General features: G+C 46.2%; 1 protein-coding gene across 1 annotated transcript in view; it reads left to right on the forward strand.

The window, feature by feature from the left end:
• ADAM9 (ADAM metallopeptidase domain 9) overlaps positions 1–22,742 on the forward strand; it is a 491,300-nt gene that overhangs the window by 265,695 nt on the left and 202,863 nt on the right. The window contains exons 8-10 of the mRNA XM_078666483.1: positions 15,677–15,748; positions 18,677–18,846; positions 19,263–19,344. Of these exons, the coding sequence (XP_078522609.1) occupies positions 15,677–15,748; positions 18,677–18,846; positions 19,263–19,344 (324 nt within the window). The remainder of the gene's footprint in view (positions 1–15,676; positions 15,749–18,676; positions 18,847–19,262; positions 19,345–22,742) is intronic.

Raw genomic sequence — 22,742 nt, forward strand, 5'->3', positions numbered from 1 at the left:
ATTGCGGGATGGTTGTTTCCTCTTGTTAATAGTCATTCTTGAGGGACCTCTCTTCCTTTTCTCCCCCGTGTTCTTTGAATTTTCAGCCGGTTTGGTGACACTAATATTTACTTGGAGGTCCTGCTGGGATTCCAGGGTGTCGATGGTGTTGTTATCGATCATCAGTCCCTTGGATAACTTGCCTTGGGGGAGTGAGTTGTTAATTATTATGGTTGGTGATAGTTGCAGAGGGGCCATGGAACCACTCCTCTCTGGTCCGTCAGGCACGTGCTTATTAGAGGATAGTTGGCCCATAGAAAGTCTCCTCTCAGTACTTTCAATCTCTGAGGTGACCAGATTAAAAGCATTTTCTAGCATGCTTTCGAAGGAGGAAGTAATAGTACTGGAACTTTTAGTGCCCGGGGCAGTTGTAGTCACTGTACGTCTCCCCATAGTGTTATTGAGCACTCACCTTGATTCAAGGCTTAGGGGGGTGGCCCAGTCCTGCCCCTGCCGGCCCCGGACGGCCTGCCCTTTGCCCGGGCTTAGCCCGGCGCGGCCCACGCGCGGTCCCATGATGCTGGGGCTCTCTTCCGATTTAAGCGCCTCCGGGTGCGATGTAGGCGGAGGCTTCCGCCGCAAAGGCACTTGGGGATTGAAGTTCCCCCTCAGCCGCGCTGTGCTGGTGGAAGGGTGCAGCAGCGGCAGGGAGACCAGCAGCGGGACACGGCAGCCAGGTAATGCCCCCAAAACAATGCTCAGAGCCCCGCTCCACCAGGGCTTTCTTCCGATTTAAGCGCCTCTGGGCGCAATGTAGGAGGCGGCGGCTTCCGACGCACAGGCACCTGGGGATTGAAGTCCCCCCTCGGCCGCGCTGCGCTGGTGGAAGGGTGCAGCAGTGGCACGGAGACCAGCAGTGGGACACGGCAGCCAGGTAATGCCCCCAAAACAATGCTCAGAGCCCCACTCCACCGGGGCTCTCTTCCGATTTAAGCTCATCCGGGCGCGATGTAGGCGGCGGCGGCGGCTTCCACCGCAAAGGCACCTCTGTGGATTGATGTCCCCCTCAGCCGCGCTGCGCTGGTGGAAGGGTGCAGCAGCGGCAGGGAGACCAGCAGCGGGACACGGCAGCCAGGTAATGCCCCCAAAACAATGCTCAGAGCCCCGCTCCACCGGGGCTCTCTTGCGATTTAAGCGCCTCCGGGCGCGATGTAGGCGGCGGCGGCTTCTGCCGCAAAGGCACCTGGGGATTGAAGTCCCCCTCGGCCGCCCTGTGCTGGTGGAAGGGTGCAGCAGCGGCAGGGAGACCAGCAGCGGGACACGGCAGCCAGGTAATGCCCCCAAAACAATGCTCAGAGCCCCGCTCCACCGGGGTTCTCTTCCGATTTAAGCGCCTCCGGGCGCGATGTAGGCGGCGGCAGCTTCCGCCTCAAAGGCACCTGGGGATTGAAGTCCCCCCTCAGCCGCGCTGCGCTGGTGGAAGGGTGCATCAGCGTCAGGGAGACCAGCAGCGGGACACGGCAGCCAGGTAATGCCCCCAAAACAATGCTCAGAGCCCCGCTCCACCGGGGCTCTCTTGCGATTTAAGCGCCTCCGGGCGCGATGTAGGTGGCGGCGGCTTCTGCCGCAAAGGCACCTGGGGATTGAAGTCCCCCTCGGCCGCCCTGTGCTGGTGGAAGGGTGCAGCAGCGGCAGGGAGACCAGCAGCGGGACACGGCAGCCAGGTAATGCCCCCAAAACAATGCTCAGAACCCCACTCCACCGGGGCTCTCTTCCGATTTAAGCGCCTCCGGGCGCGATGTAGGTGGCGGCGGCTTCCGCCGCACAGGCACCTGGGTATTGAAGTCCCCCCTCGGCCGCGCTGCGCTGGTGGAAGGGTGCAGCAGTGGCAGGGAGACCAGCAGCGGGACACGGCAGCCAGGTAATGCCCCCAAAACAATGCTCAGTGCCCCAGGTTGCAGAAGCAGATACAACAGTGGAGAGTTCTGGAGGGAAGAGTGTAAGGAATTGCCTTTTTTTGTGTAGTCAGTCCTAAAGTTTTGGGCTAACACTCCTGTTTTTTTGGTTCTGAGAGCGCACTCAAGCCTGCTAACCAGACCTCAGTGCCAGTGCCCTTCCCCTTAAAATGTGTACTTTGGCCTAGGCGCAATTGGCATAAGCTAACTTTACTTCTAAGTCCCCAGTATATGGTACTAAAGGTACCCAAGGCCTGTAAGTTTGAGTGTCCTCTGAGGGACTGTTGCACCTGTTGTGCCACCCTGAGTGGGATAAGGTAAAATGTGACACAGTCTGTCACCGCAGACTTAAAGGGCAGTTTAAAACTGCTAACTCGACTTCGCCATTGTTGTAATCAATGGCAAAGCCCGTACTCCATTTTTAATGTGTGTAAGTGACCCCTGGAGAGCGTGTAGCCTAACGGCTAGGGCAGTAGACCTTAAATCTGGGGAACCGGGTTCGAGTCTCGGCAACGGCGCTCAACATCCTGTGATTCTGGGCAAATCACTTAATCTCCCCTTGCCTAACAAAAAGTAGTGTGTCCTTATGTAACGCAACTGGTGCTAATGTAAAGCGTTCTGATACTCGATACCTTCGAGTCAAGTTTGTGCTATATAAAACTCCAGGAAAAAAAAACTACAGCAGACCTATCAAGGCCTAAGGCAGGGTGCAACTATTAAAGAAAAGAACATGTGTTTAACATGTTTTGGCAGTAAAAGCCCACGATTGGCATTTTACTGGTAGAGAGACTGGTAGCCTCTTGGGCAAGTACAGAGTTACATGCTGACCCCTCAGCTGTGCAAACCTCTAACTGGAACTACCAAACTCTACCAAACTGGATGCTCCAAGTTATCAAACAGCTCTGTGCATTAGAGCTGACTCTATGCCCAAGTCAAAATTAATGCAACTGGTTGCCGCATGCAGCTTTTAGAAAGTTGTCATTCTGTTGCCCAACTTTCCAGGGGCCATTTGCTGAGGCTGGACACGAGACAGGCTTCTGCTCACCTGAGGAGATTTGTCAATGGCTCCCAGGGTAGGTAAGAATAGAGGCCTGCCATAAGAAGTGTTGCTCCTGGAAGGAAGCCACTCGAGGTGTTGGCACAAAAGGAGAGTTTGAAGGGAAGGCTGCCTTTGGAGGGCAAATAATAACCACACTCGAGAGGGGATGCTCTATTGTATAGGTTGGCAGGTTGGCGTCAGGGACAGAGTTCAAAAAGGAGTGTCTTACACTCTTGGTAGTGGGTAGAATAGACCCTTCTGGGATAGCTAGATGGCACACTTTACAGGAATTTGTCATCAGGCAGGAAGTGGCACAGAAGTCCATTGGTTAGTGACCGCAACCTTCCCTGAGGGCACTTTCTCGGCATATACGGTCCCCCTTGGCACACAGAACTCAAATCTCTATGAACTGGAGAAGGACTGTTATGCTGAACAAAGGACCGAGCTAAGGAGGGGCGGTGCCAAAGTTGGACGGCACCTGCTGTATTTTGGGATAGCCAAGGAAAAAGCTGTGCCTGTTGTGTCCTGCTCATGCTCCAGCCAGGAGAGACTCCAGGAGTCAGTTAGCTGACTTTCTGACCAGGACCTGGTATTCAAAACTTGCATCCATGTCTGCTGGACCCGGGAGATCTGTCGCAGTGCAGATTGGTCACTCAGAAGGAGATTTATCGCCAAAAGAAGGAAATTGCTGTTTTCGCTGTGACTTCTGACTGGTAACCTCGTGCCGACTGGACTTCTGCTGAGCTTTAGAGGACTTTGAGAGTTGTTGATTCTTGTGGTCGGAAACCCCTCACAAGGACCACGGACCGATAAGTAGCCCATAAAGATCCCCGTCAAATGCACAGCATCTTTGAGCATCTTCAGCAACCTGTATCCTTTGTATCAGGACTACTCCATAGAATTCAATGGCAAGGGACCGCTAACACTGGCACTGGACTGAAGACAGCTTTCCTTGGCAAGGTAACTCTTTCTTTGGAACTTGTTGGGCCCCTTGACTGGCTCCCTGCCAGAGTTCGTCAGCCAAAGTAACTCTAAGTAACCACATTCCATGTTTACAAAGTTTTTCTTGAAAAGGTTTCAAGGAGTCAAATTTGTTAAGTTTGCAAATGCTTGTTCGCGGATAAGTTAAGTCTTGATTTATTGTTCCTTGTAAAATCTGTATCTTCGGAACCCTCCAGTGGATCTTTTTCATCTTGGTTTCCATACATTCCTAAAAATATAGGTATGTTTATAAATTAGTGTTGACTTTCTTGAGAGTTGTGATTCTTTCTGCTCCAATTGTGTTATTTAAATACTTCACACTTGTTCCTTTGTATAAGCCTGGCTGCAGAAAGCCACAGCTACCTAGGGTTGAGCTAAGGGTTAACAAACAAAACCTGAGTGGTCCGAAAGAGGTGGTAGTGTATTACACAGTGAGGTCTCATAACCACACTCTACTCTCCATTTCCCCACAAGGAGCATTAATAATGTAGAGATCCACATCAAAAGAGGTAGTGCTTTTGCATTTGTAAAGCAAGCATGTTTTTGGATGCTGGCCAGCAATGCTTGGTTGGCTATGTTGGCTTGATCATGTTTTTTGCCAGGGTTTAGGGAATGATTTGTAGTCATCTTTCCATATGGGTGTATATATAAGGAAGGCTGATGTTCATATTAGTAACATCAGTATTCGTTGGACCCAATTTACAAAGAAAGTAGGAAAAGTATGGGTGGAGACCTGTGCCTCCAGGGACCTTTTCTGACTTCTACCCAAGCTGGAGAAATTCTAAATTAGTGCCCACTGAAGGTCCCTCGCCAGCTGGATACCTTAGGCACCTTTGCCCAGTGAATATTTCTAAATTCAAACTTAGTAACTTTCCTCTAGATTCCTCCAGCGGGGCAAGGCTAGAAACTATGGCCTAGCGGGCCTCCACAAGCCGAATATCTTCACTGCAGCATCCCGCTGTAATGAATTTGCTGCTGTGGAAAAACTCAGAGTGGAAGCAAACTCAATCTTTGGCCCAGCAGCAGTGCATCTTAGTTGGATTTACTCTGCAGGTTTCTCTTGGTCTTCTGTCATTTATCCAGGTAAAATGTTTTGAAATTTTTTCTAAGTCCCAGGTTTGAGGGTTAGGCCAAAGTAGTACACTCTGACACCAGCCAAGGGTTCCGGAACATTAGGAACAGCACTTGGGAGTCGGTGCTCACTCCAACAGAAACGGGTTCCAAGGCAATTTCAATTGGACCCGGTCGACTGGGCTCCTCCAAAAAAGTGGGATTCTTGTACTTTTGTGTCTCTGTAGCTTAATAGGAGGTCACCTAACTGAGCCTTTGAGTACACTTCGTAGTTCTGGGTACAGGTTGGAGCAGATCCAGCCTTTCAGGTTGCTTCATCGGTGCAGTCCTCCTGTTTTCCACAAGTGTAGTAGTGTTCTGAAGATGGTACCTAGGGGTGCCACATTTATGCCTGGCACTAGCCTGTGGACTCATGGCCCCTCTCTAACCAATAGAGAAAACGTTCCCAAGGGTACCCCTACCTAATTTTGTAGCAGTTCCTGTGTGCCTTTCTGCAGCACTCCTGCGCCTTTCCCAGCCGCATGGCCAAGGAAATGGGCACCCACTCCTCTGTGGTCTCTCAAAGTCACTTCTGGGGGCTGCTCCTCTCCAATTGGGATTGGTGCCTGGCTGGTTAGCAGGACAAAACAGAGGGCAGGCCCAGGTGTTTGTTACATCTGCATGTGACAAGTTAGGTGTCTTTGAAGATAATTAGGTCATCCTGTTAGAGGAACAGAGCACCTCCGCATACCCAAGGCCTTTGTCTCATCTCTAGAAGCCTGTTCATGTCAAGGTACTATTCAGCTCCTATGTGACCATTTTAAGCTTATCCTGACTTTTTAAAAGTACCTTTTGCAAAATATGTATTATAAATTCAACTTTACCAATGAATTGGGCTTGTAATACATATTTTAAACAGTCATGAGTTAACTTTGAAGTTGGTTCTTAAGCAGAAAAACACTATTTAATTTGATATTAGCTCCCAGTGCCTTCCTATGGAACAGCGAGCCCTGCAACAGTAAAAATGTAATAGCTTCTTTTATACTAAGACTTTACATGTCCTACTTTTGAATACCATGCACCTTACCGTATTGGGCTTAAAGGCCTTCTTATTGGTGACTTATTAATATATAAAAGGCCTGTCAAAAAGGCACTCACTGGAGGTGGGGGCAGGACCACAAGCTCCAGAGCATCACAGAGAAGATGGGGAATGTACGCACAGTACAGTCCCCACCTTCTCAGCCAGGTGCTTGAAATTGCCGGCTTTCCTCCTGTAGCGCGGGCTGCGATCTATGGTGCTGGGGGCAGGACCACAAGCCCAAGAGCACCGCGGAGAAGTTGGGGGCCTTTCTGTGCACTAGCGGAGTGCTTGAAACTGTTGGCTTTCCTTCTGTAGCACAGGACGTGCCCAAGCTTACACCCGGGCCAAGACCGGGCCAAGACATGGCCAGTCTTCGCCCGTCATCGACCGGAGGAGACTAGACTGCCCCCCTTTGGCCCCGATATTTCTATCTACGAGTGGTGAGCATTAGCGTGATTTATCAGTGTCTGCCTTGGTTTTACTTCTCCCTTGGGTGTGCTACTTCTCAAATAAATCAAGCATTACAGCTCAGCCGCTCGAGGGTATACACGTGACCAGTATGGGCAAGCGTAACCAGCATGGGGAACAAAGACTCTGTGAACAAGCCATCTCATGGCACCACCTTAGAGTCTTTTTTAGCTTGTGCGGTAGGGATGGTTACAAAAGAGATCGACCTTGCATAGCGGTGATTATCTTTGTTTGTAGGGGAGGGCTTTAGTCTCCCGCCGGTAACCCAACGAGACTCTCATTCCTGCTCTGACCTGGCAGACTTGTCTGTTCTCCCTAGTACGTTGCCTGCTGACCACAAGCCTCTCCCAGGGGTACAGGCAGGTCCTATCACACAAACACTGCCTGTTCTGATCAAAGTACCCTACAAGTTGACATTGTTACTCCTCAGCCACCACCCTTACCCATTGGAGATATTTTGGCCCCCTCGACTAGTGGAGCGCTACCTCAGGGGACTCCAATTAGCCATTCTGAGGCAGAGTTTGTACAGGGTTGAGGAGGGTGTCATTGGCCCGATAAAGGTCTGACCCGCCTTAACCTGCCACTAGAGTGCTGCCCATATGTCGCAATTATGACAGGGATGCCTCATTCTACTCCTAACATCGAGGAATCTACCATCCACTTTAAAAACAAACTATGCCACTGGTTATGTCGTAACTCTAATTTTAACAACAGCTAATACAGGGATATACTGTCTGTGAGTGGGGTTAGGTGGTTTGGCCTAGATGTTAAAAACCTGAATGGGGACTGCATAATAATTAATTGTTTGTCACCCAGTCTGGCCAGAAGTCTGGTACACAGTGCAAAACAGCAGCATCCCTTGGATATGGGTATTAACACCCTCCTGCTTGTTTTTTTCTGCAGGCATTTATAACCCCGACATATAACAGGGTTTCCCCTGGTGATGTGAGATACAGAGATATCATGTATTCCCACCTCTAACCGATTTCTCCCCTTGACGGCCTTGATCACACTGACAGACTCTCAGAAACGCCAACCCCTAGACCCAATGTTAGCAAGCCACTGATGACTAATCACCATATTGAAGCAGTGATTTACCCACAGACTTCTGCTATATTGTTCCTTTGCTGGAATATTGTAGGCATCAGGCCCAAGTTATGGTACCCTGATTGGTTAAGGTTTATCACCCAGTTTGACATCATGATACTCCAAGAAACCTGGGCTCAGGAGCTGTTCACCTGGGAAGGCTTTGAATTTTTCATCGTCTCAGCTCGAGGTGGGTTAGCCGCCATGATCTGCATCTCCAAACATGTTTTGGGGTGTTATATCTAAGGAGTTTCACATTTTTTCTAGCTAACTTTTATAACCCAGTCTGTGAATCGAGGTGCTAAATTGGGACCTTGTTCCAAGTGTTGTCTGCTTTTGAGGCCAGGTCTCTCTCCAAGCTCAATTGTTTTAATGTGTTAATGGGAGGAGATTCTAATGATAAATTGGGCTTAAACCCTGCTGCTTGTGATTCTTTTTTGGCAAGTGACATTCCATTTTGTTCTTTGACATCTGACACCAGAGGGAGGCGATTGTATAATGCTCTTGGGCAGGCGGGCCTTTGTAACGTGATGGATGTGGTGGGGAATCTCTCCAACCAACTACCCACCTTGGTAGTTTGGGGTAAAGGTTCAACTACGGATTGTGTATTCATTTCCAGGACCCTCAAATGATTTGTAAGCTCTGGGAAGGAACACCAACCTGTTACAGTGATCATAACCCCATCGAAGTTGGGTAGGTGATTCCATTTAGTAGCTGCCCTGAGCTACTCCCTGGACTAACCAACCTGATTCCAAAAGACCAGGGCCTCAGGGTTAAATGGCGCAATATATCAATCCCCACTTTGTTAAAAGTTTCAGTCGGTTCAGACCTGAGCCTGATCATGGATTCTCCCCTGCCCTTGTTTTAGATGCCTTCCAGTCTTTAAACCATTCCATAAGAACTTTCATGATTGAACCATCTGTGCCTTGTAGAACTCACAAAACTAGTTGGTTTGATACAGGGTACAGAGTGGCTAATAAACGTCTCCGTGAAATCCTTCATGTCAGGCCAAGAAATCTGCAGAATATTATGACTGCAAGAGCAGCCTACAATAAATCCATTAGAAATAGGAAGCTAACCCTAAAAGAGGAAACTTGGGAGTGGTTAGTAACCACCTGTAATTCTGGGGTTGCGAGGGGCTTTTGGCAGTTGGTCAGTGGGAAGCAGATTTACTCCGCCATGCCTGATGACATAGGCTCGAATATTACTCCCACACAATGGGTGGCACACTTTAAAAAGAACTATGCATTAGGTGTGGATGGGCTCCCCGCAGCCACCTCAGGGCCCTTACTGTTCCCATTGGGTATCACATTTGAACTTGAGGAAGTATGCTCTGCCGTTTTAGCTAGCCCCTCGAACAAAGCACCCGGATGAGATCGGGTACCATGGACGTTTACAAGGCAAATATCTTAACTGACCAATGCCCTAAATGCTGCCTCTTCAACTAAAATGCCTAACTCATGTAAAACTGCGGTTGTCGTGCCTGCCTTTAAAAAAGGATACAGGCAGGACCTTGGTTACAAGAGGCCAATCTCTTTATTAGATTCTACTGTTAAAATAGTGGGTGGCATAATCTTACCACGTATTGAAGACTGGGACCAACTTAACAACATTCTTTCCCCAGCCCAATGTGGTTTTATGGAAAGTAGGGGAACCATGGAATAGTGCTGAAACCTAATTGTGATAATGGGGAAATATGTTGTAGCTAAGAAGGGGGGTATCTATCTAGCATTCATGGACCTGAGTAGTGCTTTCGACTGGGTTAACCGATCAAATCTATGGAGTGTTTTACGTGATCTTGGGTTTCCTCAGCCACTGATTGACTTCCTACGTGCACTTCATGCAAATGTCAATGCATCGGTCAGATATGGTATAGGAGGGGAGTTCACAGATTCTTCAGCCTCCCTCAGTGGGGTTATGCAAGGTTGTGTTTTGGCGCCTATTTTATTCCTGCCTTTCATTCTTTTTGATAGCCAATGGGAAGGACATGCCCAGAGTGAAATCCACATTTGTTTCTTCCCTCTTATATGCAGATGATGCAGTGCTACTCTCCAGCACCTCAAATGGTCTTAAGGGTCTTGTTGATTCATTTGTCAAGTTTATTAATGAACTCCAGCTAGATACCAACATTGCAAAAATGCACTATATGACCTGTGGGAGGCTGACCTCCAAAACAAGACCCATCACCATTAAGGGAAGGTCATTTCAAGGGTGGCTGCGTTTCCGTATTTAGGGATTACGTTTGACCTACAGAACAGCCGGGTACATTGTCTTGCAAACCACTGTCAGCGATTAAATCAAGCATGTGGATCTCTTTTTAGGTTTGCATCAATGGTGGACAGTAAACCTATCCGACCACTGCTGCAAATATACAGAATGAAATGCCTCCCTGTGTTGTTATATGGTGCTGCTTTCTGGGGTTATCACAACTGTCTGAGCCTCAATCAAGAGCCAAATCGCTTTTGCAGGAGACTGTTGGGTCTGAGTCCTACCAGTTCAAGTTTTTTTATGCATTAAGAGCTGTATCTTGATCATGTTAAAGACCTCGTCAAAATTGCCCCATTGCTCTTGCGGATAGCAATGTGGAGTGATGAACATAATGCATTCAACAGGGATGTGATTGAAGATTGTCTTGGGTGGGAGTATTGGTACAAAATCCTGTGGCTTAACTACATTAAGAGTGCTGCCATATCTTTGGGCCGCCCAGAATGGTTCCATAGCTCTGAGCTGCTAAGCAAAGGAGATAGGAAGTTATTTAAAGATTAGCTTTTAAAACGTGCTAGAGAGAAGATTGCCCTGGAGAAACCAACCATGAGAGCCCTTTTGATTCTAAAAAACAGTGTTGACCCTGAACCTTACCTTTCCCTTGTCAGAAATCCTTGAGAGAGACCGCTTCTTTCATAGTTTCGTTTGGGTACATTTCGATTTAACCTTTGTTTTACTCCAGGGCATTACGATCCGAGTTGTATTGAAATTTGTCCCTGTGATGATAGCTCACCCCAGACATTGAAGCACCTGGTACTATTCTGTAGATATTATGATCCCCCTCGACAAGGGCACCTATTGCCCTTTCAAGGGGTTTGAAGCAATATAGACCGATCTTTCTTTACTTACAATCTTTAACTGATCATGTTGTGTCTTTTGCCGTATGTTCTTTTTTGGAAAAGTGCCGTGTACTGGAACTAAGTGATGAATTCTTAAAATGTTAATTGGCTTGATAACTTCAGGGTTCATGTGACTGTCTGTGTAATATGATGACTTTTCACCCTTTTTGATTCTGTTGATTTTACTTGTATGTTTTTATATTTTCTTTTATGATATACCTTGTTTTTATATTGAATACGGTATTTCTATGTTGTTTTATTCTTTTATGATTATATATCTTATAATTAATTAAAGATTTTTCAATCAATCAATCACCTGGTCGATTGTTCAGTTTTTAAAACTGCGCAAACAGGCTCTTGTGGTAGTCCTGCAGTCATGTTTTGTACTTTCATTCTAGTGGTGGCACAATGATTGCTGGGGTCCACTAGTGACATTTAACCTACAGGTCATGGGTACCTTGTAACATATACTAGAAACTTATAGGTAAGTTAAATATTCCAATTAGGTGTGTATCAATTTAATATGCGGTTAGGGGTCAGAGTAAATACACTGGGCGCTGGACAGCAGTGTCCCAAATGGACGTCATTCAGGGGACTCCAGTGTCACAGCTGTGACCCCTGACTTGTCCTTTGCGACCCCTGGCTGTGCTCTTGTGACCCCTGGCTGTGCCCTTGTGACCCCCTGGTTTCAGTTCAGCAACTAGGATTAGAAAGGGCGTGCTAAGTAATGTTTGCTGATAAGAAAAAAAGCATAGGACAGGTTGTCTCGCCACATGCCCCACAAGGGTCGGGCCTGATAATGCCACTGTTGTTTTGTTTTTTAGGGTTAATGTCCACCCTGTCATCAGCGAGCCTGGGTTGTGCAGACCGGGCCCAAGGAAGTCAAAACACTATCACATTTTTAATTATTTGCTGCCCTCCTTTCCCATTAGTCAATAAATGTCTGCTAAATGTAACCCAGTGACCTGATGGTGGAATGGCTCACCTGGTTTCTGTACCACATTGCTGCTCGAGAATCAAAACACTTTACTTTAGCAAGGTAAAGTCAAGTGTCAGAGTGTTTCTGCTCCAGCAAACATCAGCACATGGCACCATCAACTACACAGTCAGTGACACACAGACTTTATGCAGTTAGGTGTCCCAGGCCCTGCAGCAATGTCCCCTCAGGTTCAGTGTGATGTGTCACTACTTAACTGTCCCTGTTCTGATGGTTCTCAAATGGCCACCAGGACTGGTAGTGCCAGGATCTGGCATCTGATTGTAGAATTCATCCTAGGCATGTTGAGACAGGGTCATAAGTCCAACGATTTGTTGTTTTTGTAGTAGTCATTCAGTCAACGATCTTTATTTCGGCCTAAAGCCATAAAAGAACGATAAAAAGAATAAAACAGTACTGATACAGTATGATACTGCATGGATACATTTCAAAACATAATAAAAAGCTTGGTAGGATAATCAGATCAAAAAAAAAGATTAAAAAAAACAAATACCTCTAAAACTACTCTTTTATGCATTGTGCAAGCTTAGGTGTGACTTTAGGACATCTCAGCCCTCCATAAAAACAAACTTTTCCCAGTTTACATAAAGTGCAACATGTCTCCCCGCAACTTTAATATTTAGGATGCACAGGCTGGGGGGAAAGGAATGACAGGGGGTCAGTGTTATCAGTACAGTAAGTGGCCTAAATCCTTCTCATGTAAAGAATTGGTCTAATTCCTGCTCCATCAGAAATTGGTCTGAGCCGTACATCCAGCTAAGCAGGAGTAGGGAGGGGGGGTACTAACCAGAAGGACCAGCAGTTGCCTCAGAAAACGGTTCTCTGCAATCACTAGAGCCTACACATCCTTGTGCCACCATAACTCTGCTCCGTAGAGAGCAGCCCACCAGCTTGATTTTTCTAAACTTAAATCACCGAGGAGAGGGTCGTGAGTAGGAGCCCCTCTGCACTTTCGTCAACCCCTCCCAGTATAATGTTCACATTTTAATCTGCGCTTGGAGATGTGGTCAGCCCGCTCCTACTGCTCGGTCAGGGTGATCCAAAGATACTCAATTGTTTCTACCCGTTCAAGAGGAGCTCCCTTGAAAATAGGATTGGGTCTGGTAGTCGGACAGGGATTGAACACCAAATATTTAGTCTTTGCTACAATAATGTCCAGGCCCCTCTGCCTGCAGAAGTCACTAAATCAATCTAAGATATGTTGTAGACCCATCTTAGATTTTGATAACAGCAGAGTGTTGTCTGCAAACATTAGGGCAGGGACTTTCACGTTAGCTGGTCTAGGGGCGTCATTCCCTCTGGTATTTAAGTGGGCTATTAAATCATTCACATACAAGATGAAGAGGGGGGGCACGAACAAAACCTTGCTCACACCTTTCTGGGCAGGGGACGTCTCTGTGACTTCCCCCAGCCTACCACATCTGACTTGGGCAAAATTACCCTTGTGAAGCCTGATGATCATAGCAAAGCGATATTCAGGGCTCCCCGTGTTGGCTAACACTCTCCATTGGATATTCCCAAGCACCAGGTCAAAGGCCGTGTGAAGATCCACAAACACCACATATAACGGCCAGCCCTTGAGGGCCACCGTTTTCCAGAATAGTAGTTGCAGCCTAAACGCCTGGTCAGTAGTGGACGTACTATCACCTAAGCATGCTTGTAATGGAGTCCGTATGTTATTATGTCTAGAATGATTCTACAGAACAGTTTTTGTGCTCTGTCGTTAACGCTAATTGGCCTGTAATTGACCAAAGTGGTGAGCCCTTCTTAGGAACAGGAACAAGTGTGGCACAAGCCCAAGTTGGGAAAATTAATGAACCCTGCATTATAACATTAAAAAGTACTGTGAAATAGGGGTCCCTGACATCAATGCCAGTGAGGTATAAATCACCAAGAATCCTGTCAATTCCAGGCCCTTTATTGTGGACAACCTTTTTAATTGCTGAACACACTTCCTGGTGGTTAAAATCTGGGTGTTCAGCACATGCACTGGTCCCTTGCATCCTTCTATCAGAAGGACAAGTCTCTATTATCACAGGGACACTTTCTCCATCATTCAAGGAATAAAGGGCAGTGAAATGCACTATCAAATCGGCAGCAGGTATATCTCTAGCCTCTATCTGTAGATCTCTGGTTGATCCCCAATCCTAGGTGTAGTCTTGGAATGTGAGTGCCCCAGTAGTACAGCCGCCCTTTCATTTCAACCTACATCTGGGTGGGGGTGGGTGAGAGCATGTAGGTGAAGGCGGAAAGGAAGGTTTAGCTATGGAAGGGTGTAACTGGGAGGATGAAGAAAGGATGTGGTGCTGCTTATATTACCGCTCTATGTGGGGAAATAAGGATGGGGAAGATGTGGGTGCTGAGCGAGTCAGTGGTACCCTTGGAAGAAATCACCACGGAGAGTCCACAGAACACTCTCTCCTGTAGACCACTCATAGGTACTTAAAATATAGGTGTGTGGACTGCTTAGCCCTATTTACGAGTTGGGTGGTGCAGGGGATATGAAATATACTCGGGTCAGGCATCAGTACATCTGATAGAGAACCCCAGTGCTTTAATTTACCTATTGAACATGGCAGCTTTGGATTTCATGCTACTGGAAAAACACAACTTTATGTCCAACAGACTGTATTTCTGAAATAAACCGGTTTGTGTTCCTAGTGGATCTATGGCATGGAGTTCTGAATCACTACACAGGGCAGTGATACACTGCTTAGTTGCTCTTGCCTGTGAAAATGTCAGAATAGCCCATTATAACTTCCATTGTATTCTGGTAGTTATTGCAGAGGATACAGTTGTGAAGGATTGAGGTAGGACTTACGTTTAAGAACGCACCTGTGCAAGGCAATGCACAATTGGGCACTCAGCATTTGAGTCAGTATCTAAGCATAATGAGGACATACCTCTGCATGGGCTGGTCTTGATTGGCTGGGACTTATAATACCTGTAACTAGGAATATAACGCTGTGTACAGCCAGGGAGATATTGCTTTTTCGTGATGTTTGGCTTGTTGCCTGACAATGTGGTGCGATGCTTGATAATTTACTACTGTGCATGGGAGCATCTGACCTTGTTCCTGTTTATTGGTCCTCCTCGGCAGTAGAAGCTGTTTCTAAATACTTAAAGCTGTGCTTTTGTAAATTTATGATTTGTCATTTGTACTGTGTCTTGGATAATTGAGCTAGTCTTGGGTAGTTCAGGTTGTGCCAGATGGTTGTGTTCTGGCCCCTTATTTGGAATAATACCTGTGAATTTGGTGTTGTGCCTTGGTGTTTGGTACTGTACTTTACATACCATAACATGCATTTATGAAGCACATGTTCATCCTTTCTTCATCTTTCACTGAATATCAGATGTTTTTATTACCCAACTCATTTTATTGACCTCAGGAGGATGGAAGGCTGAGTGGACTTACCAGGATTCAGGGATGTTCCTTAGTACTGATGACTGGCACATGCACATGAGGGCCATAACTTGGTAGTTGATGGCTGCACATCTAGTAGTTATTGCTATGTTGTTGACTTTGGTGGTGTGAATTTATGTGATGGTGCTAGGATCAAAGGTCATTATACATTGCTTTGTGTGATATCACCAAGGTCAAAGGTAATGTGACATCACTTCCTGTGATGTCACCAGGAGACACATGACCTGTGATGTCCCTTCTGCTGCCCCTGGTATTTTTGTGAAGTGTGCAACGTACAAAAACCAGCGGTAAAATCTAACAACTGGTGGGGGTAACCACACAAAAGAAGCATTTGCATTTTTCCTACATTGATCATCTCAGTTGAGTTATGGAGTGTATTTACAGATCATTTATATTGTTTGCTGCCAAGTGTTATGTCAAAAGTGTTACTTAACGTGAAGTTGATCATTCTGCCTCATAATTTAATATTTGTCTTCAGTTATTTTTTATTCACCATTATCTTTTCTTTTCAGTACAATATGCTTAGCAGAAACCAGACTGCTGTGAGAGAAGAAATGGTTCACCTCGCAAACTACTTGGATAGCGTAAGACTTAAAATATAAACTTGCCTTAATCATGCACTGCAATTGGAGGGGCCACTTCCACATCACCTTTTTTTAACTTTTACTCTTTACTATTCCAATGTATGCTTGAGTCGGCCTAAATGTCTTGCTCACTAGACCTTAAAGCATTAACAGCAGTTTTGAATTGCATTTCTTTTGATTCTCCTATAACACTGTATTTGAAATGAGTTGGGACGGAGGGTTGTCTTTCAGCTGCTTAGCCTTCTGAAATCAAAATAACACAAACTGTCCAGTGCTTAAAGCTTTTTGACACAGCTCTAACATTGTCTCCCCTTAAAGTTCTGACTCAACTAAGGGACTTATTGGCAAGCTAATTTTCTTACAAGTGAACTAGCACTAGGAAGTAGCTAAGGGCCTGATTTAGATCTTGGCAGGACTCCCGTCGTCCGACCGCGGTGGTATATCCAAATACTCTGCCAAGTTGACGTTATCCTGCTGCTGTATTTAGATGTGTACTGGCTGATCCGCCATCCACATCGATAGATTGTTTCCCATTGCATAAGTGGCACACCCTCTTTGAGGTGACGGACTCCTCTGCTGGCTAACAGTACTCTATCACTGTCAGGTCTGCGGGTTTGCGCCGAGCCTATTTAGAAGTCCCCGTTATGCTGGCGTTGTCCTAGCAGCAGTTTGCTGACCGAGTGAGTGAGTCCCTGGTGGAGTGGAGACAGGTAAGTACTTCTAATTTATGTGTCAATACACGTATATGTTGTGTTTGCTACTAAAATATATGTGGGTAATGCATTATGCCCCTTCTCTTACATATTGCATAGCACACATACAACACACACACACACACTATAGAATGCACATCAACAGGCACCACAAGCACAACACCAACAGCCAGCACAACAACAAACTTTTTTTTAAGTGTCAATACAGGTGTGTTAATTTTACCTTGATAAGATGTAAAATGTACACTAATGCATTACACATAAAAAAATGCATGTAAGAGCAATGTAAAAAAAAGAATATGAGATGTTATTTCGCATGCCATTACTTTGCATGCTATAACTACGCGGTTAATACTTAGTAATAACAGTTACTACGTACGTTTTTACTTCGTATACCATTACATTGAAAGTGTTAATGTATGCAAAGTAAAAACTTGCCTCGTAATAAAAACGGTATGCAAAATAACATGTCATATTTAAAAAAAATGTTTTAAACACTACACTATTTAAAATATACTACCCTACACATCTAAAACACTACACTACCCTACACTACTGAAACACCACTACACTACCCTAAACCCTAAATCACTACCCCCTACACTAGCATACACATTCCCCTATTCCGCTCCATACACTCACTATATAAAATACACTACCCAACACATCTAAAACACTACACTACCCTACACTACTGAAACACCACTACATTACTCAAAACCCTAAATCACTACCCCCTGCACTAACATACACATTCCCCATCTCCGCTCCATACACTCATTCACTATCCATCACAACCCCCTGACACTACACTTAACACTAAATCAGTAAACTACACTACACCAACACTACCCTAAATCACTACCCCCTGCACTAACATACACATTCCCCTACTCGGCTCCCTACACTCACTATATAAATTACACTACCCAAGACATCTAAAACACTAAAACACTACACTACCCTACACTACTGAAACACCACTACATTTCCCAAAACCCTAAATCAATACCCCCTGCACTAACATACACATTCCCCAACTCCGCTCCCTACACTCATTCACTACCCATCACAACCCCCTGACACTACACTAAACACTAAATCAGTAAACTACACTACACTAACACTACAACACTACCCTAAAACACTACCCCCACAACCCCCGACACTACTCTACACTACACTAACACAAGTACACAACCCACAACTCTATACTACACTAACACAAGTACACACCCCACAACTCTACACTAACACAAGCCCCACTTACCTCTTACCACGCGTTGTTCAAATGTTTTCCCCCTTCCGGCTTCCTCCGTCGTGGGCAGGCGCAGAGAGTGGCACCTGGACCCGGAAAAGCAGCAACAGACCCCTCACTGGAGCAAATGGTCGCCGTGACGAGCTCCAAGAGAGGCGCACGCCCCCTACGCATGCAGCATTACTATGCATGCGATGTAACAGAAAGCGTACTAAAGGCAATGCATTGTTACATCGAATGCGTAGTAACACTTGCGAAGTAACAGCATGCGTACAAACAGCCGCGCACTAATGGCTGTTCACCAAAAAAACACGAGACTTAAGCAGTTGCCAACCCAGTATCCATAGTAAAACTAGTGTAAAGGAAGCTTACCTTGGATCCTGACGACAACGGAGTTGATTTGCGTCGGGACCATGTAGTAGCAGCAAAGGGAGGACCTGGACAGTCGGGTTCAAGAGGGAATTTGAAGTGGAAAACAGAAAAAAAGGTACATTTATACCTCATTTCCTTTGATTTCGCCAACTCAGAGTAGGAGGAATCCACGCCACAGTTTCCTCAACAGAATGGCACATCGTGATTGGCTGGACTCCCGCTGAAAGCCTCTTCGGCCTATGACTCCGTCGACACAGGTTAAGATTCCTAGTGGAGTCGGCGGCACCCGGGCGGCTTTTCGTACATAGACTCAAAAACATCTAAAAGAGTGGACAGACAGCCAAGTAGGGGGGCTGTAAAACCGTTGCAAAAGTGACAGCGGGACCGATTCGACCAAGATCTAAATCAAGCCCTAACTTTTCCATGGTGAAAGTACCATAACAGAGGCACATCACAAGGAATGCTGCGCATATTGATTCTTTCTTCCTGCAGCACTGATTCACTTTTGGAAATTTATTATCAATTTTTTTTATAGTTTGCTCCTAAATTACCATACGTTTCTCCTTCTGTGTTTGTATACTTTAGATGTACATTGCAATTAATGTCCGCATTGTACTTGTTGGATTGGAGATCTGGACCAACCAGAACCTGATATCGATCGAAGGAAGTGCTGGAGATGTGCTGGGACGATTTGTACAGTGGCGAGAAAAGGAACTTGTTCCACGTCATAGACATGACAGTGCACAGTTCGTTCTGTAAGAAGGCATATTTTATTTCCTAGCCATTTGTCTCTATTTTTTTCTTTTTTGTTAGATCCATGGCGGTTTATATGCTTCTTTTTGTTTTAAATAGAGGATTACGTTTCATTTTGCATGGGGCTGCAAACATCTTAGAAACTTTGAGGGGAATAATAAAGTATTTGTTTGCAATTGTTCGTAGAAAATTGGTATCCAAATGACTGACTACTTGAAAATGCGCCTGTAAGGTCAACCTCTAGAGGAGTTTGACTTTGACGGAAATAACATGTACCGAAATTTAGCTTTTAATACTGTGAATGTTTGGTATGCAGCATCATTTAAATTCTGAAAGAGCACACAATGGCTTTTCATTATACTATTTTAGCTACTTATAAATGTATATTTTTGTGTTTAAACAATTTTATATTCTTCAGAAAGCAAGGATTTGGAGGAACTGCAGGCATGGCATTTGTGGGAACAGTGTGTTCCAGGAGTCATGCAGGAGGAATCAATGTGGTATGTATGAATCTTTATTTAAAAACATATTGCATTTGTTTGAGTGGGTATTGTTCTTGTCCTGCTGTGCTCTGCTCCCTCCTTTTGTGAGTTGTTTGACTTTTTATGCAGAATTACTTTGATAGTGTAAATATCTCGTTTCTTGTGCTATTCATATCCTGGTTACCCCATTAAAATACCCCAGCAAATGACCAGCTGTTGTCTAGTTTTGTTAGCTATAGTCCATGCAATTGATCTTTCTGGTACAATTTTGCATTCTCCTTTTTTTTCTTAATGTTTGTGCTGGAGAAAGAGAGATTAAAAGTGCGGGTGGCATCAGGTTGATCCCTATAGGGAAGAGGTGTGGCGCCGCGGCCAGGGCGACTGACGCTTGAATCTGGAGATCAGGGTTCGATCCCCGGCTCCGGCGGCAGGTTAGCCCAGCACCATGTGACTCTGGGCAATAGCTCGCTTAATCTTCCCGACGGCCCCCAGCGCCTAGAGACCCTAACGGGTGATTGTGCGCTTTACAAATGTGGATTATTATTATTATTATTATTGTACATAATCTGGAACATAAAACTAACAGTAGTGGACTGCAAACATTTGAGAAAACATACAATTTTCTAATTTTAATTCTAATATTCACTTCCTGGAACCGTTGTCCTTCTGTATTGAAAGATGGTGGCAAGAAAAAGCTTTGGGTGTGTAAAAGGTCCTCGCCTCCTTTTGCATCAGACAGCACTCTTGTAACTACTGTACAGAGGCCCAAAGTCTGGTCTATAGCGAGTCCCAAAAACGTGTGCCAGCAATGAGCAACCTATAGCAGCCACATACTCTGTGCATGTGCTCTCTAGTTGTGGACAAAGTGGACCCTTTGACGTATTTCAGAAGTGGCCAGACTGGGGCTCCTGACTAAGTGTAACCTTTGAAAAGTCCTTTACTGGGAAGACCCGTCAGAGGGATGATTGTGTCCTTTGAGTAGAGCTGCAGTTCCCTATTAACTTGACAAATTCCTTTACAAACGGACCTGCCTGCAGCATAACCTGCTCATCCAGGTTGGGATTGGTTTTCAGCATATGAGTGCATTTCTTAGGGGAAAACACAAATTTGATGTTGCTTTAAAGGCACACTGCTCTAGGAACCCAAATCCTAAAATATGCACTTCCCCCGGCTTGTCTGACATTTTTACTTCTTTAGCCTTGTCAAAAATCTTCACTTGAGTCCCAGAGAGATACAATGTTTGGTCCACCTGCAGCATTTCCTTATCCGGTTTTTCGGTGTCTTCTGAAGATATACTATCCCACTGACCACTGTAACCCAGTCTTAGCCCCAGGGAAAAAGTCATATGTTCTCTGGATTTGATAGAGACTTCTAGTTACAGATTACTTACCTTAGAATAATCCCTAGGCATCGGACTGGATCCTGAAATGATAGGTGAGCAGTACCGCTGTGCGCTGGTAAGTGACATAATTCGGCTCCGCATGGCAATGTCTGTACCGTAACCGTAAGTGACGTGCGTGGTCTGTATAGGCTCCACCTCAGCACGCTGATGTCAGTTGTTTTCTTTCTGCTCAAGTCAGCGCAGATCCAGAGAAGAGCTACCACCAGTCTTTTTTGATTGACCTTTTTCTGACTGTTTGTTTTGAATTTCTTCGATCTTTGTCTCTTGCTGCGTCTAGAATGTCTGCTGGGAAAGCTGGTTTCGAACACTGTGGCACCTGTAATCGACAGATGTCAGTTAAGGACCCACATTTGGTGTGCCTCTGGTTCTTGGAGCATGGTCATGACGCCAATACCTGCGTCGATTGCTGCACCCTGCACCCCTATCACTTGAAGGAGCGATCCCTCAAACTCGCAGCTGCCTGAAGTGCGATGCTCATGATCTCGGTAGAGAGGAAGGTCCCGAGATCGGTCGCAAAGCCACTACAGGTGCTCGTTTTCCCAGTCGAATTAGTCTGAAAAATTGGGTAAGTCTCACGGTACATAAAAAACAAGAATTTTAAGAGATCTTTGGCTTCACCGTGTCTGAAATCCTCTGAGACGATGGAGCGTCTGCACTTAATGCCTAGCTGTGTGGTGAGGCCTGCTCCTGGGCTATCCCCGCACCGCCCAGATGTCCCGAGAGCCGGTACGAGGTCCACCCAGTTACGCAGGTTTTATGAGGCCATGCACCCCATCTCCTCTGGATCACCTTTGGACCCTGAGGGCTGGGGAGGGATCCTACTGGTTTCCCGCCAGTGCGGTAGCCCCTGGCACCAGTCGAGCCCTTTGGATCTGTTGATGAATCTGGAGCGGCACCAGTCGAACCTCCTCGACCTTCTCCGGTGCCTGCTCCACTGACGCAGTCGCCCCACGGCAGTGCCATTGCCCACTCCAGCACAGATCCAGACAGGCGATGTTTGATGCCGGCTCCTGCTGGGGGGGCAGACTCTCCATGACTGAGCCAGTTTCTTATTTCTAGTATAGTTCTGGATTGGGGGATGAATGGAAGGGGTCTGCGAACCATTTTTGATACCAGTTAGACCAGACAGAGGCCAACAGGTACAAGGATCTGGCAGATGCCAGTGGACTGGACACCTCACCAGACATGGCCTGGTCTCTCCCTCTACCAGGGCTACAGTGGAGGGTGCCTCTCTCACAGTGGTAGAGCAGAGGGAGGCTGGGGTCCTGGACCTTACGTTACCCTCAGTGGCAGTTAAGTCAAACGTCTTGACAGAGGTGCTTCAGCTTGAATTTACCCCCACAGATCCATTACTCCTATTTAATGAAGCCCTTACTGATGCCCTTTTAGGGGCCTATTGCAAGCCTTGCACAGGGGCTCCTGTGCCTAGGACAATTGCCCATCGCGCCCCGCCCCCAGGAGATCCCAGTTTCCTCACACAGCACCCCACCTGGAAGAGCTTGGTGTTCCAGGCCTCTGCCTCCAAATTTAAAACCAGCGCCTTCCCTACCACTCCCACAGACAGGGAATCCAAAAGGCTGGATACGGGAAAAGGTTCTCTTCCGCCAACCTGGCACTGCAGTCAGTGAACACCACATGCAACGTAGGCCGATATATACCATTTCGACTTGGTTGCATAAATGCTGCCGACTGTCTCAGAGGAGGCCCAAGCCATGCTTGTTCAAGCAATTGCTGCTGGTAGGGGCGCAGCCTAGTTCACCATACGATGTGGGCTGCTTATTACTGACTTTCTGGGCAGAGCAATTTCATTGTCTGTGGCTCTTCTGGCACCACGCCTGGTTGAGATCTACTGCTTTTTCGGGGGATGTCCAGTCCTCGCTCATGAGTATTATGGCCCTTGTTATTTGGAGAGAAGTTGGACTCTGCTCTCAAGAGCTTCAAGGACAGCAGAGCTACAACCAGGACCTTAGGCCTTTCCATGCCCCCTGTTATGTTATGTTATGTTATGTTAATA

This window comes from Lissotriton helveticus, chromosome 11 (assembly GCF_964261635.1).
Source record: "Lissotriton helveticus chromosome 11, aLisHel1.1, whole genome shotgun sequence".
NCBI classification, from domain to species: domain Eukaryota; kingdom Metazoa; phylum Chordata; class Amphibia; order Caudata; family Salamandridae; genus Lissotriton; species Lissotriton helveticus.